Source organism: Dendrobates tinctorius, unplaced genomic scaffold (genome assembly GCF_039654945.1).
Source record: "Dendrobates tinctorius isolate UK_male_01 unplaced genomic scaffold, ASM3965494v1 ptg000007l, whole genome shotgun sequence".
Lineage (NCBI taxonomy): Eukaryota > Metazoa > Chordata > Amphibia > Anura > Dendrobatidae > Dendrobates > Dendrobates tinctorius.
In genome coordinates, this window is record NW_027361675.1 from 35,425,451 (window position 1) to 35,443,271 (window position 17,821).

Here is a 17,821-nt window from a genome sequence, read left to right on the forward strand (position 1 = left end):
ATGTACCTATACCCGACATTGCCATTTCTGTGTGTGGTTCCACTATTACTCCTCAGCAACATGCCCGCTGTCTTGGGGTCATACTTGACTCTGAGCTTTCCTTTGCCCCCCCCCCACATTCCATCACTGGCTCGCTCTTGTCATCTGCACCTCAAAAACATTTCTAGAATTCGACCTTTTCTTACTTTTGACTCTGCAAAAACTCTTACTGTTTCTCTTATTCATTCTCGTCTCGACTATTGTAACTCTTCTAATCGGTCTCCCTCTTACCAAACTCTCCCCTCTCCAATCTGTCTTGAATGCTGCAGCCAGGATCATATTCCTCACCAATCGTTACACCGATGCCTCTACCTTGTGCCAGTCATTACACTGGCTACCCATCCACTCCAAAATTCAGTATAAACTTATTACCCTCACCCACAAAGCCCTCCATGGCTCAGCACCACCCTACATCTCCTCCCTTGTTTCAGTATACCACCCTACCCGCGCCCTCCATTCTGCTGATGACCTGAGGTTAGCATCCTCAATAATCAGAACCTCCCACTCCCGTCTCCAAGACTTTACACGTGCTGCGCCAATTCTTTGGAATGCACTTCCCAGGTCAATAAGATTAGTCCCCAATCCCCACAATTTTAAGCTTGCCCTGAAAGCGCATTTATTCAGACTGGCCTATCGCCTCAACACATTAACCTAATCTATCCCTGGGTGGCACAGCCAAAAGTTTTACCATAACCAGGTTCCCCGCATCATGTTCCCACATGCTTTATGAATCCATTAGCCCTCTGTGTCTGTATTGTTACACACTTAACATTATGGCTGGTCCATACAATCAGGGCAACTGTTACCACCCACCTTTCGTGTCTACCTCTTTCCTCATAGACTGTAAGCTTGCGAGCAGGGCCATCATTCCTCTTTGTATTTGTTATAATCTATGTGATTATTGTTATGCTGTAATGTCTATTGTCTGTACAAATCCCCTCTGAAATGTAAAGTGCTGCGGAATATGTCGGCGCTATAGAAATAAAATTTATTATAATTATTATTGTGATGGGGAAACAGTGACCGGCCTGGTTTTAAATGACCTATATGTATCACAGGGGTGGGTGGCCCTGTGATGAAATCCTGAGTGTGTTTTGCTCAGCAGATCTACTGCAGAGGGTTTTTGCTATACATTGGGAGGCTTCCAGGTGACTTGGAGAGATGGGTGGGTCCAGTCACCTACATACCAACCCAAGGGGGTGTGTCTGAACACCCAAGATGAAGTCTGTGTGTGTGGCTGTGTGTTTAAGGACCTGCAGTGAAGTCATGACCATGTGACCAGCCCATGTGATCCATACCTCACCTGTGGGCGTGTTTACGAGCTATATAATCTGACCAGGATGGGTCACATGGGAGAGAGAGTGTGTACCTGAATGGTTCAGGGTGCAAGGTCCTGGAAGGTTTGTGTTGGAAGATCCTGGGAGTAGGATCAGATTCCGGGAGCACGTTTTGACATATTGGACCTGGAGGCCAGTGTGTTGGGAGATAATGGGAGTAGGAACGGAGCCCTGAATGGCACCCGGTGAGGCCCTGGACCTGGTGGCCTGAGTGTTGGACGAATGTCCTGAATAGCACCCAGACAGGTCACGTGTGTTTGCGGAGTCTGTGAAGGCACTGCGTTTGGGGGAGCTACCTTCCTTCTGAGGATCTGGACTGTCAGTAGTGCCCTAGACACAAGGACAGTGATCCCAGTTTGGCAGCTTCCCCAGGAATTAGGGCTGACAGGAGATCAGTCTGTGGAGCAGGAGCTCCTGAGAGGTAACCCCGGGTATGGGAAAAGAACACTATGCGCTGGCAAAGGTCAGTTACTGAACTGTGTGGTCACCTGGTGACTGGAGAAAGTCAGGCATGACTAGTGAATGCTTGGTAAAGCCCATGTGATAAAGTAATGGCCTATGTGTAAGCCGGTGATGTGCAACCTGGCTTACAGTGCGGTTTATGGAGCTTAAATAAACCGTATGGACTGGTTTTGTGTGAAAATACTGTGCCAGACTACGTTATTTCGCAGCCAAGAGAGTATTCCCCAACACGTGCAGTGAGCACTACAAACCCCAGAGTCTGCTACACCTTTCTGAAGGTCTCTTGCAGATAAGCATGGGTTCTGATTTTCCTCTCTAGCAATCCTACGAGCATCTCTCACTGAAATTTTGCTCGGTCTTGCAGACCTTATCTTGATATCCACTGTTCCTGCTAATTGACATTTCTGAATAAAATTTTAAACTGAAGAAAGGGCAACTTAAAACGCTTTCCTATCTTCTTACAGCCTTCTTGTGCTTTGTAAGCCTCCACCATTTTCATTTTCAGAGTGCTAGGCAGCTGCTTAGAAGAATCCATGGCTGCTGCTTTTTGGCACAACGTTAGAGAAGGCTGAATTTCTAGAAAGCTGAGAAATTTGCATTACCTGGCTTTTCCTAATGAAGATAGTAAATAAGCCATAATTATAACAGGCTAATTAAAGGGAACCTGTCACCACTTTTCTGTCCTACCAGCTAAAAATATCATTTTATTCAGTGTCAGCTATGTGTTCCCTAAATAGTTATGTAACTCCCTGACTCACCATGTATCACCCATAAAAGCCTTTTTATTGCTCCAGCAATGTATGCCAATAGGGTCCGTCCGGTCCGATGGACGTGGCTTCGGTTCACTCCACCCCATTCCTCATCTGCTGTACACAATCCTTGACGTGAATAACGCAGATTGCTGTTAGATATTTCACCTGCGCAGTTAAACAGTTTCTTGCGTGTGCGAGTATGCTTTGCCCAAGTGCGGGCAAAGCCGAAAAGCAGAAGTGCGCATGCACAATATATACAGTGGGCAAAATAAGTACGTGATACACTGACTATTTTGCAAGTTTTCCCACTGAATGGAGAGGTCTGTAATTTTTATCGCAGATACACTTCAACTATGAGAGACAGAATCTAAAAATGCAACAAAATGCAATTTATTTAAAAATCATACAATGTGATTTACTGTTTTTTTTTATTTTTAGATTCTGTTTTACACAGAAATGTACCTACAATAAAACCTACAGACCTCTCCATTCTTTGTAGGTGGGAAAACTTGCAAAATTGGCAGCTGTCAAATTTATTTTTTTTAATTTTTAATATAATTTTCTCCACTGTATATATTTTTTGGCTAAAATACAAGGCAAATGTGTTATCTAACTTTAGCCCTTTTTATAAATCATCTCATCTTCAACTTGCTTAACTGTGCACAATAACAGTAATTTTGACCAGGCGTGTACAAACTTTTACATACCATTGTAGATGTGCCATGCTGATAGTCTTCTACCCTAAAAGACTGAAAGCGGTCATAAAATCAAAGGATACTTCAACAAAGACTGCCGTATTTCTTGTGCGAGAAAAGCATGGTAAACCTCGTCCTGTCGGCTCTCCTGACCTGAGCTTGACAGCTGCATAGTAATCCATCAAGCTGTATTGCTCAGGTCAGGAGAGGTGCCGGGCCAGTCCTTGAAGTGCGATGCGATTCTCGCACGAGAATAACGGCAGTCCAACCCTGCCCTAAAGGTGTGCATATTTATGCAAGCAAAAATGTTATTTTAGTTCTTTATTTTTCCACCAAAAATGTTAATTTTTCAATTGAATTGTTAATATGGGCGGCATTAAATTTGGAATAAAGTTCTGAAATTATTCTTTTTTACGATTTTTGTACCTGGCATTTAAACAAGGGTATGTAGAGCCTTATACAGTGTGTGTGCATTTTCACTTTTATCACTATTTAGATAATTTCTTACAGTTGCTTGGTCACGTTATTGAAACCCCTGTGGCATTGCTGGACTTTAGTTGCCAACGTGACCCAGTTTTGACATTCATGACTGGCTTGCTACTATAGTCAGTTTGACGTGTGAGTTTGCGTACATGACTGGATAAGGGGTTAAATCACATGGCTCGAAAAACGTAAAAACAAATGTGCACTGATTTGTAATGCTTTGCAAAACTATGCACACATTAGTTCTGCTGCAAAACAAATCTGATAAGGCAATCTCCAGTGTGCTGTCCATTGTATGAGCCTGTGCAGACAGAACAATAGCCTGTGTTATTTTTACATTTCTATTCTCCAGAATTATGGGATCTATTGTGGATTCACTTGGTCAGATGGCGGCAGATGATGAATGGTCTTTTTTTCCCTAACTCTCTCATGCAAGGTCACTAGAGAGGCACATCACGAATCATCCCAAATTCATAAGAATAACAAGCAGGTCTCCTGACTCACCATACGGTGTAAAACTGAATGAGATTCATTACATTTGTGTGAATTACTTGAATCACTGGGTCCATTTGCCTAAAGGTAATTTTCCATGACTCTTGGCATAAAAGTTCTCAGGACGGCTGCAATTAGGACTAATTTCTATATAACACATGGCTTATCCTATATTCTATGCAGAACCAATGAGGACAAAGAGGGGGAAAAAAACAACAAAGCCACCTTGATAACATCTTCACTACATAAGGATCCACTTGTGATAAGCTAGTTGCAGGATCATAAGCTGAAAAACCCATCAATTACCTTTATAGGAAATACAGTACTACACTGCAACTATACAAATGAGATGGCAACTATATAACCATAACCATATACCATAGTCACACTGTCTTCTAAAATAGTGAATATTCCTTTATTGGCGGAGACTTTTATTGAGTATATCACATAACTACTATAACAGATATCAACAGATACTTATTCTGACAGTTCCCCCTAAGATATGAACCGTTGTATGTAATTTTTAGAGAGCACAGGCCATGGCAACCACAGTCAGTCCCATAGACAGTGAATGGAGAATGGAGAGATGGTTGCAAATGCTAACTGGCTTTCTGTTCACATAGGCTATCCAGGGACTCCTATTCTCTTAGAGCAAGCTGTAAAAAGTTGACTATGGTCATGTACAGTGACATCAATGAAAGTTAAATAAAAGTGCTTAAAAGTGGTTTGGCCCACTTGAGAAAGCAGTGAGCCAATCGCGAGTCGGGGCGCGGTCATCTTTAGTGTTGGTTGGAGTAACTATTATTCACTGTAAACTGATGTTTCACCTTATATACAAACATGTTTAAATATTTACCTATGTATATGCACTTTAATGAACGTATCAATATGCATTGATTATGCTCTCCATTATAATGCCCTTTTGGTGGGTTCATGAAATAAATATTTATTGATCACATGATCCTATTTTTCTTGCTTACCTCTATATGCTCATGTGTTTGATATCTCCTTGGTATATATATATATATATATATATATATATATATATACACACACACATACTGTATATACATGTTTTTTTTTAATTTGATGAAATTTTTTTAATTAATTTTAGAAATAATGTATTTTACTCTTGTATAAATATTAAATTTTTCTTTGTAGGAGTTATAAAAAGTGGGTAAAGTAAAGCTGGTTGCATACAACATGCAGGTACTAAAACCTAAAATTCCTAATATCTTGGGTCCCATTGCTCTCTCTGTATCTTTGCCTGCTGGGAAGATATTTTGCCATAGACATGCAATCAATCACTTGCTGCAGCAGACACAATTGGTAACCTCTGCAGCCAGTCATTGGCTACCATAGCAATATGTTTGTGTCAAAATATAATAATTGGAAGCCAGGATACAGGGACTGGCAAAAGACTTGGGAAGTGGCGATAGAAGTAGGATGGTAAAGATAGAATTCATTTTACACAACTGTAGGTTTTCGGTAAAATAAAATTCTAAAGGCTGAACAACCCCTTTAAGAAGTAAAAATCAGCAGAAACTCTCAATAGCAATGATATATTAAGTAAAGAAGTCATTTGATGACATACCAAAAATAATATGTATGAAAATGTCTAGCAGCCTCTTAAAGTATAATTTTTATCATAACGTTGAAGAAAGTATATACAAAGCCCTTATAATTATTTTAAGTATGTACTCCAAAGAGCATTAATGGCCGGTTCATGCCCTCAGTAAGATTAAACAAAGAGTTGCATTAACGTAAAATAAACAAAGTTTGACTAAGCCATTTATCACCCTCCGTTGGCGTGTTAGAGTTCACAGGTTCAAATCCTAGTAAAGTCAATTAAGCATTTATATAAAGGTCATTCAAATAAATAGCAGTTGTAAACGTGCATTATAAAACTTGGTGATGGCTGAAGACAGTATAATTGGTTAGGATTAAGACTGTTCCCATTTAAAATGCAGACATGTAGAGGTAATGTTAAAAATGTTTCAGTCTGTAAAATCCTCAGAGGAAGTAAAAAGCTTGTCTTGCCGTAAGTAGCCCATGAGATCTGCTCCCAAAGATCTGATTCAGCTTGTATACAGCACACAAATGGTTTCCTATTAGTACTTAGTAAACTGATATGTATAAACCTATAAAAGTGGAGGTTTTAAGTCCACACTAAAGTGGAGAAGCTAAGCTGTGTTTTCCAACCCGTGGCTTGAGAGCCACATATTGCTCTCATGACCCTTGTATGTGACTCCCTAGCTGTGATCTACAGTTACTCAAAGAACCCAGGGTTTTGGAACATTAAATGGCTTGTCCAGCCTTAGGGTACATGTCTGCAGTCACTGTATGTAACCACCGCCTTGCAAAATCCTCACAGCGCCCGCACTGCGCTGGCACCAGGAGTGGGCGGTCACACTGCAAGTATGTCATTTGCATGCTTACAGACACATTTCAACTAGACTTGTCTGGCCTCGCTCAATACCCTTGCATTGAGTGAGGCCAGAAAGAGTTTAGTGAGCACGTGACTGCCGTTCCCAGCGCCAGGACTGGAGAATCCGAGCAGTAAGGATCCCAAGTCTGCAGTTACATAGAGTCACTGCAGAGTCAAAGGCTGGGTAACCGTTTAATAACATTTCTCACAACTGCCTAACCATCAGGATAACACTACTGAAAGAAACGTATTACTGGTTACATAGGCTTTATTACCGCTAATTATACGGCGGGGGGGGGCTAACTCTAACCAGAGGTATTTGAAAGTGGCTCACAAACTACAAAATGTTGGGAATCTCTACTACAAACGAAATGTGAAAATAGGTGAACTGTCTAAGAAAACTACCACTTGGAGCAATGTAGCCCCACATGTGGGGTTCAAAAAAAGGGTGGAATTTTATGCACACCGCAACTGTCTGTAAGCTTGAAAAAAATGTTTTTAAGTGTCTTGTAGATTAACTTGGCAAATCCATGAGGACATCATCGAAGAAGGGACATATCACCCTCACACTCAACATATGTGATTAATTGAACATATCAGCCTCACATTGAACATATGGGATTAATTATAACTGAGGAAGTAAAAAAGAGCTAACTCTTCAATCTCCATTAAAGTGGTACCCCCTGCTATGAACAGGCAATTACAGTAGGGAATCTATTGAGAACCAGCCACTAAGTCTAGGATTCGCATACTAAGAGGTGGAGAATTACACTTCCCGTGGCAGGAGCTTCCGCCGTTCAAACGAATCTCAGACACTCTGGAGCCAGTAATCAATGATGAATATTGGGGTTTGCATCAATCTGATATCTATGGGAGATATATATTTGGCTCTGGGGTGAAGTTACGAAAATAATGCATTCACTAACATCATCGTAAGCCCGGCCTAACACCTCTAAAATAATATCGCTCAGATGGATGCTACTATCCATGCCACGTTTAATCCCTATAAAAAGGTAAAATCATGATAGGAAACAAGACAACAATATCTCCCGCCTGGGACCTCCAAGGGCAAAGATATCCTGAAAGTTTGGGATCTCATAATCTTCTAAAGACCCAGCACATCTCGCAAACCAGGCCCCCATATGAACTAATCAAGGGGAGGTATGTGAGAGTAACCTTGATCTAATAAAAATAACATTTTCGGCTTTTGTCAGTCCTGGAAAACACAGTGCTCTGTGGTTCTATCTGTTGCTCTAAAGAGTTGCTCTAAGGAGCGCATTCCTCCATTAAGCTCCAAGCTATTTCCGTGACAAAGGTTTAGTACTTTTTATTTTGTTATCCCTTTTATTCTATGCAAACATTTTCTTCAATTGCACCCATCAGAGCTCAGTCTATTGACTTTTGTCTCATAGTTCCAAATAACCCGTTTCCATTCTTCTACTGTCCACTTTTCGTACTTTTTTGCGAACATGAGCAGATGCTTCTTATGACAATATATAAGTTGAGTCTTCTTCACCTTTTATCGAATCACTATTTTATACTTGTGTAACATGCATCGCACAGTGCTTGCATGGACATCTCTGATCTCACTATTATGAAGCATACAAGCCACCTCCACTGCCGTATTTGTAAAGCCAGAACTGATGCATAGTGTAGCCATTTCTACGTCTCCCATAAATACTGTATATCATATGGACACAAAAATATTGGGAAACTCACCTTAATCATTTACTCACATTGCCACAAGTGTATAAAATCCAGCAACATGAAGTCTGCCTTTACTAAAATTTGTAAAAAAATGGGTCATTCTAACCAGCTCAATGAATTTGAGCATTGTACTATAATAGGATGACATTGAGTAGGATGACATCGAGCAATCAGTCATATAAAATGTAGGTGTTTGGATCCACATAAGTGAATTATCTAAGCCAGGCACAGAGAGAGGGAAAGGAAAGAGAGCGAGAGGAGAGAATTTTACCGTACTTCGAAAAAAATGCTTGAGTTTGTCATTCACTTCCATCATGCTCGCTACTCGAGTGCGCTCGCCCATCGCTATTTAGAAACCACAGAAGCTCAACTTGACATAATCAAAGCTCTGTGGACACAATATTTGCAGTTCCAAAACTTCTCTGGCATTAACATCAGCACAAAAACTGTGTGGGGGGAGCTTTATGACATATATTTCTATTGGTGAGCAGTTGTATGTAATCCTTCTATCACCAAACACAATGCCAAGAGTCAGAAGCAATTGTGAAAAGCACATCGCTTCTGGACTCTGAACCGTGTTCTGTGCAGTGACGAATGGCACTACTCTATATAACAGTCTGATGGACTAGTATGGGATTAGCAAATGCCAAAATTAACTTACCTGCCTGACTGCATAGTGCCAACTGTAAAGTTTGATGGTGGAAGGATAATGACACTTGGTTGTTTTCAGAGGTTGACCTAGGTCCTCTAGTTCCAGTGAAGGGAAATCTTAGCGTAACCTTTGTTTTAACTGTTATTTCATAAATCAATAATACACATGAAAATAAGCAACTCTGTAATATATCTTATCAGAAAGATTTGCTTCTTTCTCTGCGAAAATTTATCAGTCATTATCAAAATTCTCAATTCTGAGGTAAAATCTGTATTCAGTGAAGACAGACTTTCCCGTTACTGAGATAAAAGATGGCAGCTACTACTGATACAATTCTATGTAGGCCGGAGGAGGGAGGAGCTACAGGCAGAGCTCCTCCCTCTTCCTCCTTTCTAGATAGAATCTTAACAGTAGCATCTCATCTCCTATCTCAGTAATGGAAAAGTCTCTCTTCACTGAATACAGATTTTGTCTGAGAATTTTGATAATCCCTGATCCATTTAAGCAGAGAAAGAAGCAAATTTCTCTGATAAGATATATTACAGAGTTGCTTATTTTCATGTGTATTATTGATTTATTAAATAAAAATTGCAATGAGGGTTACAACGTAATGGTTTAAAAAAATCAAGACATTTTGGACAATTTACTAGGAACAGTTTGAGGATGGCTCTTTTCTGTCCCAGTATGACTGTGCCCCAGTGCACAATGCAAAGTCCATAAAGGCATGGTTATGTGGAAGAACGTGAATGGCCGGTATAAAGTCCAGGACTTAATCACATCAAAGACCTTTAGGCTGAACTAAAACAAATATTGCAAGCCAGGCATCATCCAATTTCAGTGTCTAACCTCAAAAATAAAATTTCCACAAACACACTCAAAAATCTTGTAGAAAGGCCTCCCAGAAAAGTGAAAGATTATACAGCTGCCATAGGGGGACTGCTCCATATTACGCCTATGAATTCAGAATGTCGCCATCAATTCTCCTGTACGTGTAATATGTAGGTGTCCTAATATTTTTGTCGATATAATGTATCAAGAGAATGGTGTGCCTTATCTGCCGTTTGGCATTCCTGAAAGTAAAACCCGCCATAAAATTTAAACAACTATCAGCCAAATGTTTTTGTATTAGTTCTTAATCATTGGATTTGGCCACTATCAAGTTTCTATGTATGCCAAGCTTTGGAGAGGTGGCTGGCTATAAGTACACACAGGGCATAATGTTGTAATTGAGGAGAGTCATGAAATGCTAGACCGATACCATAACTTCCAAATAAGAGAACTACATGCACGCATCCTCGTCTCGAGATGCTGATTGAGAGGAAGAAACAGGAGTGGGAAGTGGAACCCACTCAAATTTAGCACAGCAGGTCTTGTTAGTGGTTGAATATGACAATGTGACCCTCAGACATACATAGCTTGTGCACCCTTGGTTTACATACGTTTAGCAAAAATAGGTTACATGGTGCCATTAATATTAACTATTTAGCTTTGGTGAATAACAAAAATAACTTAGATGTAGAGGAGTTAGAACATTTATAGCACCAATATACTGAATAGTTGTGCATTTACTATACTGTGTATAGTCGGTGTCCATGAGTATTGCTTACTCTCCCGTAAGATCCGTTCCCTTATGCAATTTTCTTGAGACAGATGCCAAAGTATATAGCATCTGAAGTGCATGTACATACTATTAGTGTACACATGATTAATGTACATATAGAAATAAAGCACACAAACTACACATGCAAGTTATTGGTCCAAGACCATATGCTGTGGTCATGAAGCTAGATAATTGATCCTGCCTTGGGCTCTAACAACTGGCATTTCCCTTTAATGATTTCTTTCCCACTTTGCACATTGTGTTGAGCCTCATTCATCTTTTAAATAATTCATTTTCTGTTAATTGTGGTGTGCACTTAGTAATAAAATGTTGCACGCATTTCTTCTCCAAATTATCTATTAACCAGTCTGTCTACTTATAAAAATACACCATCTAGCTTGTTATGATGTAGCCACAAATCTTTTCTGACAATAATACAATTTTAATTTTGGGCTTCGATATCACAATTTTGAAGATAAAATTACCTGTCCTTCAGCAACAGTTTCTGTGTCAATAATAGTGATAACTCCTGGAACAAGAGGACTACGCCTGGTGTTGCTGTGTGTTGATAGGTCTTCATCAGAAGATCCTGCAGGCAGTGTACCAGTAAGCTGGGTAACAACTTTTCCAACCATTGTAAGTCCAGTCTTAAGAGTCTGTAAAAATAAAAAAATCCAATACAGCATTAAGGAAAAAATTAAACACACTAAAAAAAATAGTATTCTGTGGTGGCTAGACAAGAGGCCTGCAAAATGCTTTCTCCTTGCAGGCATCCGTGGCTCCATATTTCATTAGCCAACCTGGCACAACGCCATTGCGGTGGCGTGATGCAAGCATGATGTCGCATCAAGCTGGCTAACGAAATAAGAAGTTGGGAAAGGCGGCAGGCAGGAGATATGCAGGCAAGAATACTGACCTGGCTGCTGGAGCAGGGTCCTGCAAATTTATTCATTCATCTCTACTGTTAGCATATTCAAAGCTAGTGTTAAAACAAATCTGTTATGAGAAAATGACTTTTTTAAATTTTGTATAAAAAAAATGTGCTCATTATTGCTATGTTTAATCTGAGCTTAATAACATCTTTCTCTGTTATAATTACTTTAAAAACTAATTAAAATTATTTTGGAAAAAAAGATCTATTGTATAAATCAGGCTTTAAATTTAAATAATGATAATAATAATTTTATTTATATAACATCAATATATTCCGCAGCATTTTACAAATAAGCGGGGACAAGTAAAGACAATACCATTCAATATAAGGTAAGACAGGTTAAACCATTACAGGAGGAGTGAGGGCCCTGATCGCAAGCTTACAATCTACAAGGAAATAGAGGGGACACAATAGGTGAAAAGTGCTCGTTATTTCAGGTCCAACAATTGTAATAAATAGGGATTTTCATATAAAGCTGCATGATCTGGTCGTGCAATAATCAAATGCAGTTATCGTTTGCATGGAGGGTGCGGAGACAAATGAATAAGAGGGAGCAGATTCTCAATAATTGTCACGATCTAGACTCTGTTCCTGTCTGATATGTTACTTTGCAGCACAGACCAGCACAACCAATACACAATCATCTGTGTTCACTTTCCTTGATTTTTCTTCTACTTAAGCAAGCTAGTTCCTCCACCCCGTGTCAATCGTACACTTGCTGTCGCCTGTGTAAGACTGATTCCTCGGTGCCTGACCCAGTTTGACTTGTTTCTCTTCCCGGACTCAGACCCTTTGCTTGTGACCTGACTTCTCTTGTGCCTGCTCCCTGTAAATTGTTTTGTCTCTCTGGCTTTCCTGACCTCGGCTTGTGAATTGGATTTCGCCTCTGACTTCCCCTTGTTGTACTGTGCAATTTCCTTCTGTTACTTATTCTGTAAGCAGTATACAGTATATTTTTATTTTCTGCTACCGTAGTCTTTTTCTCCACTTCTAGGACTAATATTTACTGCAGTGACTCGCTTCACATTACGACTGACTGTTAAACTTTTTCATTTTCCCACCTATGGATCAATTACGTACTTTGTGTGATCAGGTGGCGAATATGACTCAGTTAGTCCAAGATTTGGCCTTGGAACAACACAAACTGGCATCCTCACAGGCTGAGTTACAGGGCCAGATTTCCAATACTCTTACTGCCCCCTCAGAATCTCTCTCCTCAGACCACTGTTATGAATTCTGAACCATCTGACATATCTTTGAGTCCCCCTGTATGTGTGTGTATGTCCGGGATTGGCATCCGCACCGTCACAGCTACAAAAATTGGCACAGTCACACGTCTGGACCCTGAGAGTGTCCTAGGATATGTTGTCAGGTGAAATTTTAACCCCGCACGTTCCAATTCACCAAACAATTTTGCCCCTATCTACATAATAGGGAAGAAGTGTGTGCGTATCAAGCCCCGCCCCTCATTGTCACAATGGTTGCCATGGCGATGCTGATGTCATCATAGGTTGCAAGCCCCGCCGCTCACTATGATGTCATAATGGTTGACTATGGGATGGAGGATGTGTGATGGGTATATGGACACTGGACTATGTGATGGAGGATATGTATGACGGGTATATGGGCACAGGACTATGGGATGGAGGATATGTATGACGGGTATATGGGCACGGGACTATGGGATGGCGGATATGTATGATGGGTATATGGGCACTCGACTATGGGATGGCGAATATGTATGATGAGTATATGGGCATGGGACTATGGGATGGAGGATGTGTGATGGGTATATGGGCATGGGACTATGGGATCGTGGATATGTACGATGGATAGATGGGCACGGGCCTATGGGATCGTGGATATGTATGATGGGTATATGGGCACAGGACTATGGGAAGGAGGATAATTATAATTTGATATAACTAACCACAGTTAGTTACTATGCCCGGGCAGCGCCGGGCTCTTCAGCTAGTATATATATATATATATATATATATATATATATATACACACACACATACTAGCTGAAGAGCCCGGCGCTGCCCGGGCATAGTAACTAACTGTGGTTAGTTATAGAAAATTATAATTATCCTCCATCCCATAGTCCCGTGCCCATATACCCATCATACATATCCACGATCCCATAGGCCCGTGCCCATATACCCATCATACATATCCTCCATCCCAAAGTCGAGTGCCCATATACCCATCACACATCCTCCATCCCATAGTCCCATGCCCATATACCCATCATACATATTCTCCATCCCATAGTCCCATGCCCATATACCCATCATACATATTCTCCATCCCATAGTCCCATGCCCATATACCCATCATACATATTCGCCATCCCATAGTCGAGTGCCCATATACCCATCACACATCCTTCATCTCATAGTCCCGTGCCCATATACCCATCATACATATCCTCCATCCCATAGTCGAGTGCCCATATACCCATCATACATATCCGCCATCTCATAGTCCCGTGCCCATATACCCGTCATACATATCCTCCATCCCATAATCCCGTGCCCATATACATATCCACCATCCCATAGTCCCGTGCCCATATACCCGTCAAACATATCCTCTATTCCATAGTACAGTGCCCATATACCCATCACACATCTTCCATCCCATAGTCCCGTACCCATATACATATCTGCCATCCCATAGTCCCGTGCCCATATACCCGTCATACATATCCTCCATCCCATAGTCCAGTGCCCATATACCCATCACACATCCTCCATCCCATAGTCGAGTGCCCATATACCCATCATACATATCCGCCATCTCATAGTCCCGTGCCCATATACCCGTCATACATATCCTCCATCCTATAGTCCAGTGCCCGTATACCCATCACACATCCTCCATCCCATAATCCCATGCCCATATACATATCCACCATCCCATAGTCCCGTGCCCATATACATATCCTCCATCCCATAGTGCCGTTCTCATATACCCATCATACATCTCCTCCATCCCATAGTCCGGTGCCCATATACTCATCACACATCCTGCATCTCATAGTCAACCATTATGACATCATAATGAGCGGCGGCGGGGCTTGCAACCTTTGATGACATCAGCGTCGCCATGGCAACCATTGTGACATCATAATGAGGGGCGGGGCTTGGCACGCACACACTGCTTCCCCAGTATGCAAATAGGGACATTGTGACATCACAATGAGGGGCAGGGCTTGACGTGCACACACTTTTTCCCCCAGTATGTAGATAGGGGCAAAATTGTTTGGTGAATTGGAACGCGCGGGGTTAAAATTTTGCCTCACAACATAGCTTAGGACGCTCTCGGGGTCCAGACGTGTGACTGTGCCAAATTTTGTGGCTGTAGCTGCGACGGTGCGGATGCCTATCCCGGACATACAAACAAACATATACACACACACACACACACATACACACTTTGAGATTTATATATATATATATATATATATAATACATACATACACATACAGTATATACTGTATGTATAGCAAGCAAGTGCCATTTCGATACAGATAACATGAGGGATATAGAGGTAACAAATACTGCTAGGGAGACCTGGACATTGAGGATTACATAAATAGTGTATAATAATGGCAATTGTTAGTGTGAAAAGTCCAAAATAGAAAGAGATAAAAAGCCTCATGATAGAGAAATCTCATATAGTGATGCATGTCAGCTTCCTACGGGACCAGGCAAATGGTCCCTTGATAGAGGACAAAAACTAAGTGGGATTTATAGAAAACATGTTTGCAGGATTTGTTCATTAAGCCCCTTAGGGCTCAATGATTGAATCTTAAAGATTCATTCAGACTACTTCAGAAGGATTCTCTTGTTTAGATCCCCCCTATGACTTTTGGCCTAATGAGTTCAATCACACAGAGTGAGATGTCGCTGTCCCAAATCATTAAGGGATTCATGGCAGCTCTGGGTCTGCTGAAATTTAAATGTTGCTTTTAAATTTTGGTACAGCAAGAGTTAATGTCAGTCTCTTGCGGTAAGTCATCTTTTAGACTGGTCAGGTGAAGTTGGTTTTTAACCACTCCCACCTGTTTAAAGAGTCACATCACCAATCTGCTGATCATCAGTTATAAAGTTCTATGAGGACCAGCTAGGTGTGGCGCTCACCTGTGACGGTGGTGTTTCTTCTGTGGGAGTTCTGCTATCCTGGTGCCATTTATTGTGCTGCTGTGGAGCTTAGCAGCAGAGCCAAAGCTGAGTAGTGTTCTTTTTGTCTGTCCCCTGTTCGTCTCTTCCGAGTGTTACCATCTGCAAAGGCGATCCTAACGTCCTTGCCAGCCAGTGCACTAGCCAGGGTACACATGGGTGACAGTGAGGGCCTACCCACATGACGAATGCGGGGTAAAGGACCCACAGAGGGCGTTAGGGAAGCTTAGGGACAGGCACAGGTTGGTGTCAGGAGGTGTCCCATTCCAAGCTCCCTTCCGTTAAGGCCTACATCTCCTTTTTCCATCCTATCTTATTTATATGCTGTGTTGTCCACCGGACTTACCCGCGTTTGAGCGTGACAGTTATTAAGACGACCATTGGGTATGCTATTGATGTGTCTAGCTATTGCAGTATCCTGTTTGTTACGAATGTCACCCAGGTGTTTGCCCACCTGTCTTCTCAGTTCCATGGTGGTCTTTCCAATATGGCTGAGGGGACAGGTGCATGTTGCTTTGTATATCACACCTGAAGACTTACAATTCCCAAAGTCCCTTATGTAGAATGTTTTTCCAGATGCTGAGCTGGTGAAGGTCTTACAGGGATTCATCCACTTACATGTACAGCAGCCACTGCACCTAAATGAACCACATGTTTTCCTGTCTAGCCAGGTGCCAACTGGCTTATGCCTGGAGCACAGACTGTGTGTCAATCAGTCCCCTATGGATCTTCCTTTACGGTAGGTTACCTTGGGTGTTAATGAGATAAGCCCATTCAGGTTCGGGTCCACCAACAGGAGATTTGTTTGCTTCTTAAGCACACTGTAGACTCTGTTATCAAAAGTACAAATGACTCTGATGTTACCAGCATTTTTCACATTTTTGTCTACTCATGTGTCCTTATGGTTTGAGAGAAGGGACCACTATCCCTGACATGGGCGTGAGAGTAGGACTGCTCAATGATGGATCGAGAGTATCTCCTTTCTTGGAATCTTTTATGGAAATCTCTCACCTGTGTCCTACAATTCCTAGTGTTGGTACAGTTCCACTTGATACAGGGGAATTGCCCTTTGGGTATGTCCCTTTTTAGTGCTGATGGATGATGTGTATCCCATTTTAGTAAGATATTGGAAGCAGTTAAATTATTGGATTACGATATGTACATGTGCTAGACAGCTATCCTTCCCCTTCTGTATGTTAAGGTCCAAGAAAACAATCTCTCTTGGATTACGTTCGCAGGTAAACTTCAGGCCAATAGAGTTAACATTGAGGAGATCAACAAAGGAGTAGAACTCAGGCTCTGAGCCAGAAGAAAATATGAAGATATCATCAATGTATCTGGCCCAGAGGCCGATGTAGGAATGCCACCAACACCATCTGTCTTGATCCTCAAAAACAATGGATTCCTCCCACCAGCCCAGGAGCAGGTTTGCTTAAGTGGGTGCACAGGGGCTCCCCATCGAAGTACCCCTGAGCTGGTGGAAGTACTTTCCATAAAGCACGGTGGCTCAGTGGTTAGCACTGCAGCCTTGCAGCGCTGGAGTCCTGGGTTCGAATCCCACCAAGGACAACATCTGCAAGGAGTTTGTATGTTCTCCCAGTGTTTGTGTGGGTTTCCTCCGGGTACTCCGGTTTCCTCCCACATTCCAAAGACATACTGATAGGGAATCTAGATTGTGAGCCCCATCTGGGATTGTGATGATAATGAGTGCAAACTGTAAAGCGCTGCGGAATATGTTAGCGCTATATAAAAATAAAGATTATTATTATTATAAAAAAAAAATAATTGCTACGTGGACTTTTACGTAAGTCAACTTCCACCAATTTCAAAAATATATCAATAGTGGTGAAATCTTTGTTAGGAGGCTTCCGAGTGCTTCTACTTATAAGATCTGTGAATGGACCCTTACCAATACATTTTTGATTTCCTACAGTTATCCCAAAAGTGTTTGAGAACCCTCAATAGCTTCATCCGAGAGTCCCAGCAGATGACATTGCTCTTTATTATGATTTTGGAATAACAGTTTCCATTTTAGCTTTCTACCAAAGAT

General features: G+C 41.4%; 1 protein-coding gene across 7 annotated transcripts in view; it reads right to left on the bottom strand.

Annotated features, from left to right (window-relative positions):
- The window catches only part of BCAS3 (BCAS3 microtubule associated cell migration factor), a 1,710,065-nt gene that overhangs the window by 1,300,987 nt on the left and 391,257 nt on the right, over positions 1-17,821 (bottom strand). For all 7 annotated transcript variants that reach the window (XM_073573260.1, XM_073573307.1, XM_073573290.1 and 4 more), the window contains one exon: positions 11,133-11,303. In XM_073573260.1, coding sequence (XP_073429361.1) covers positions 11,133-11,303 — 171 coding nt within the window. The remainder of the gene's footprint in view (positions 1-11,132; positions 11,304-17,821) is intronic.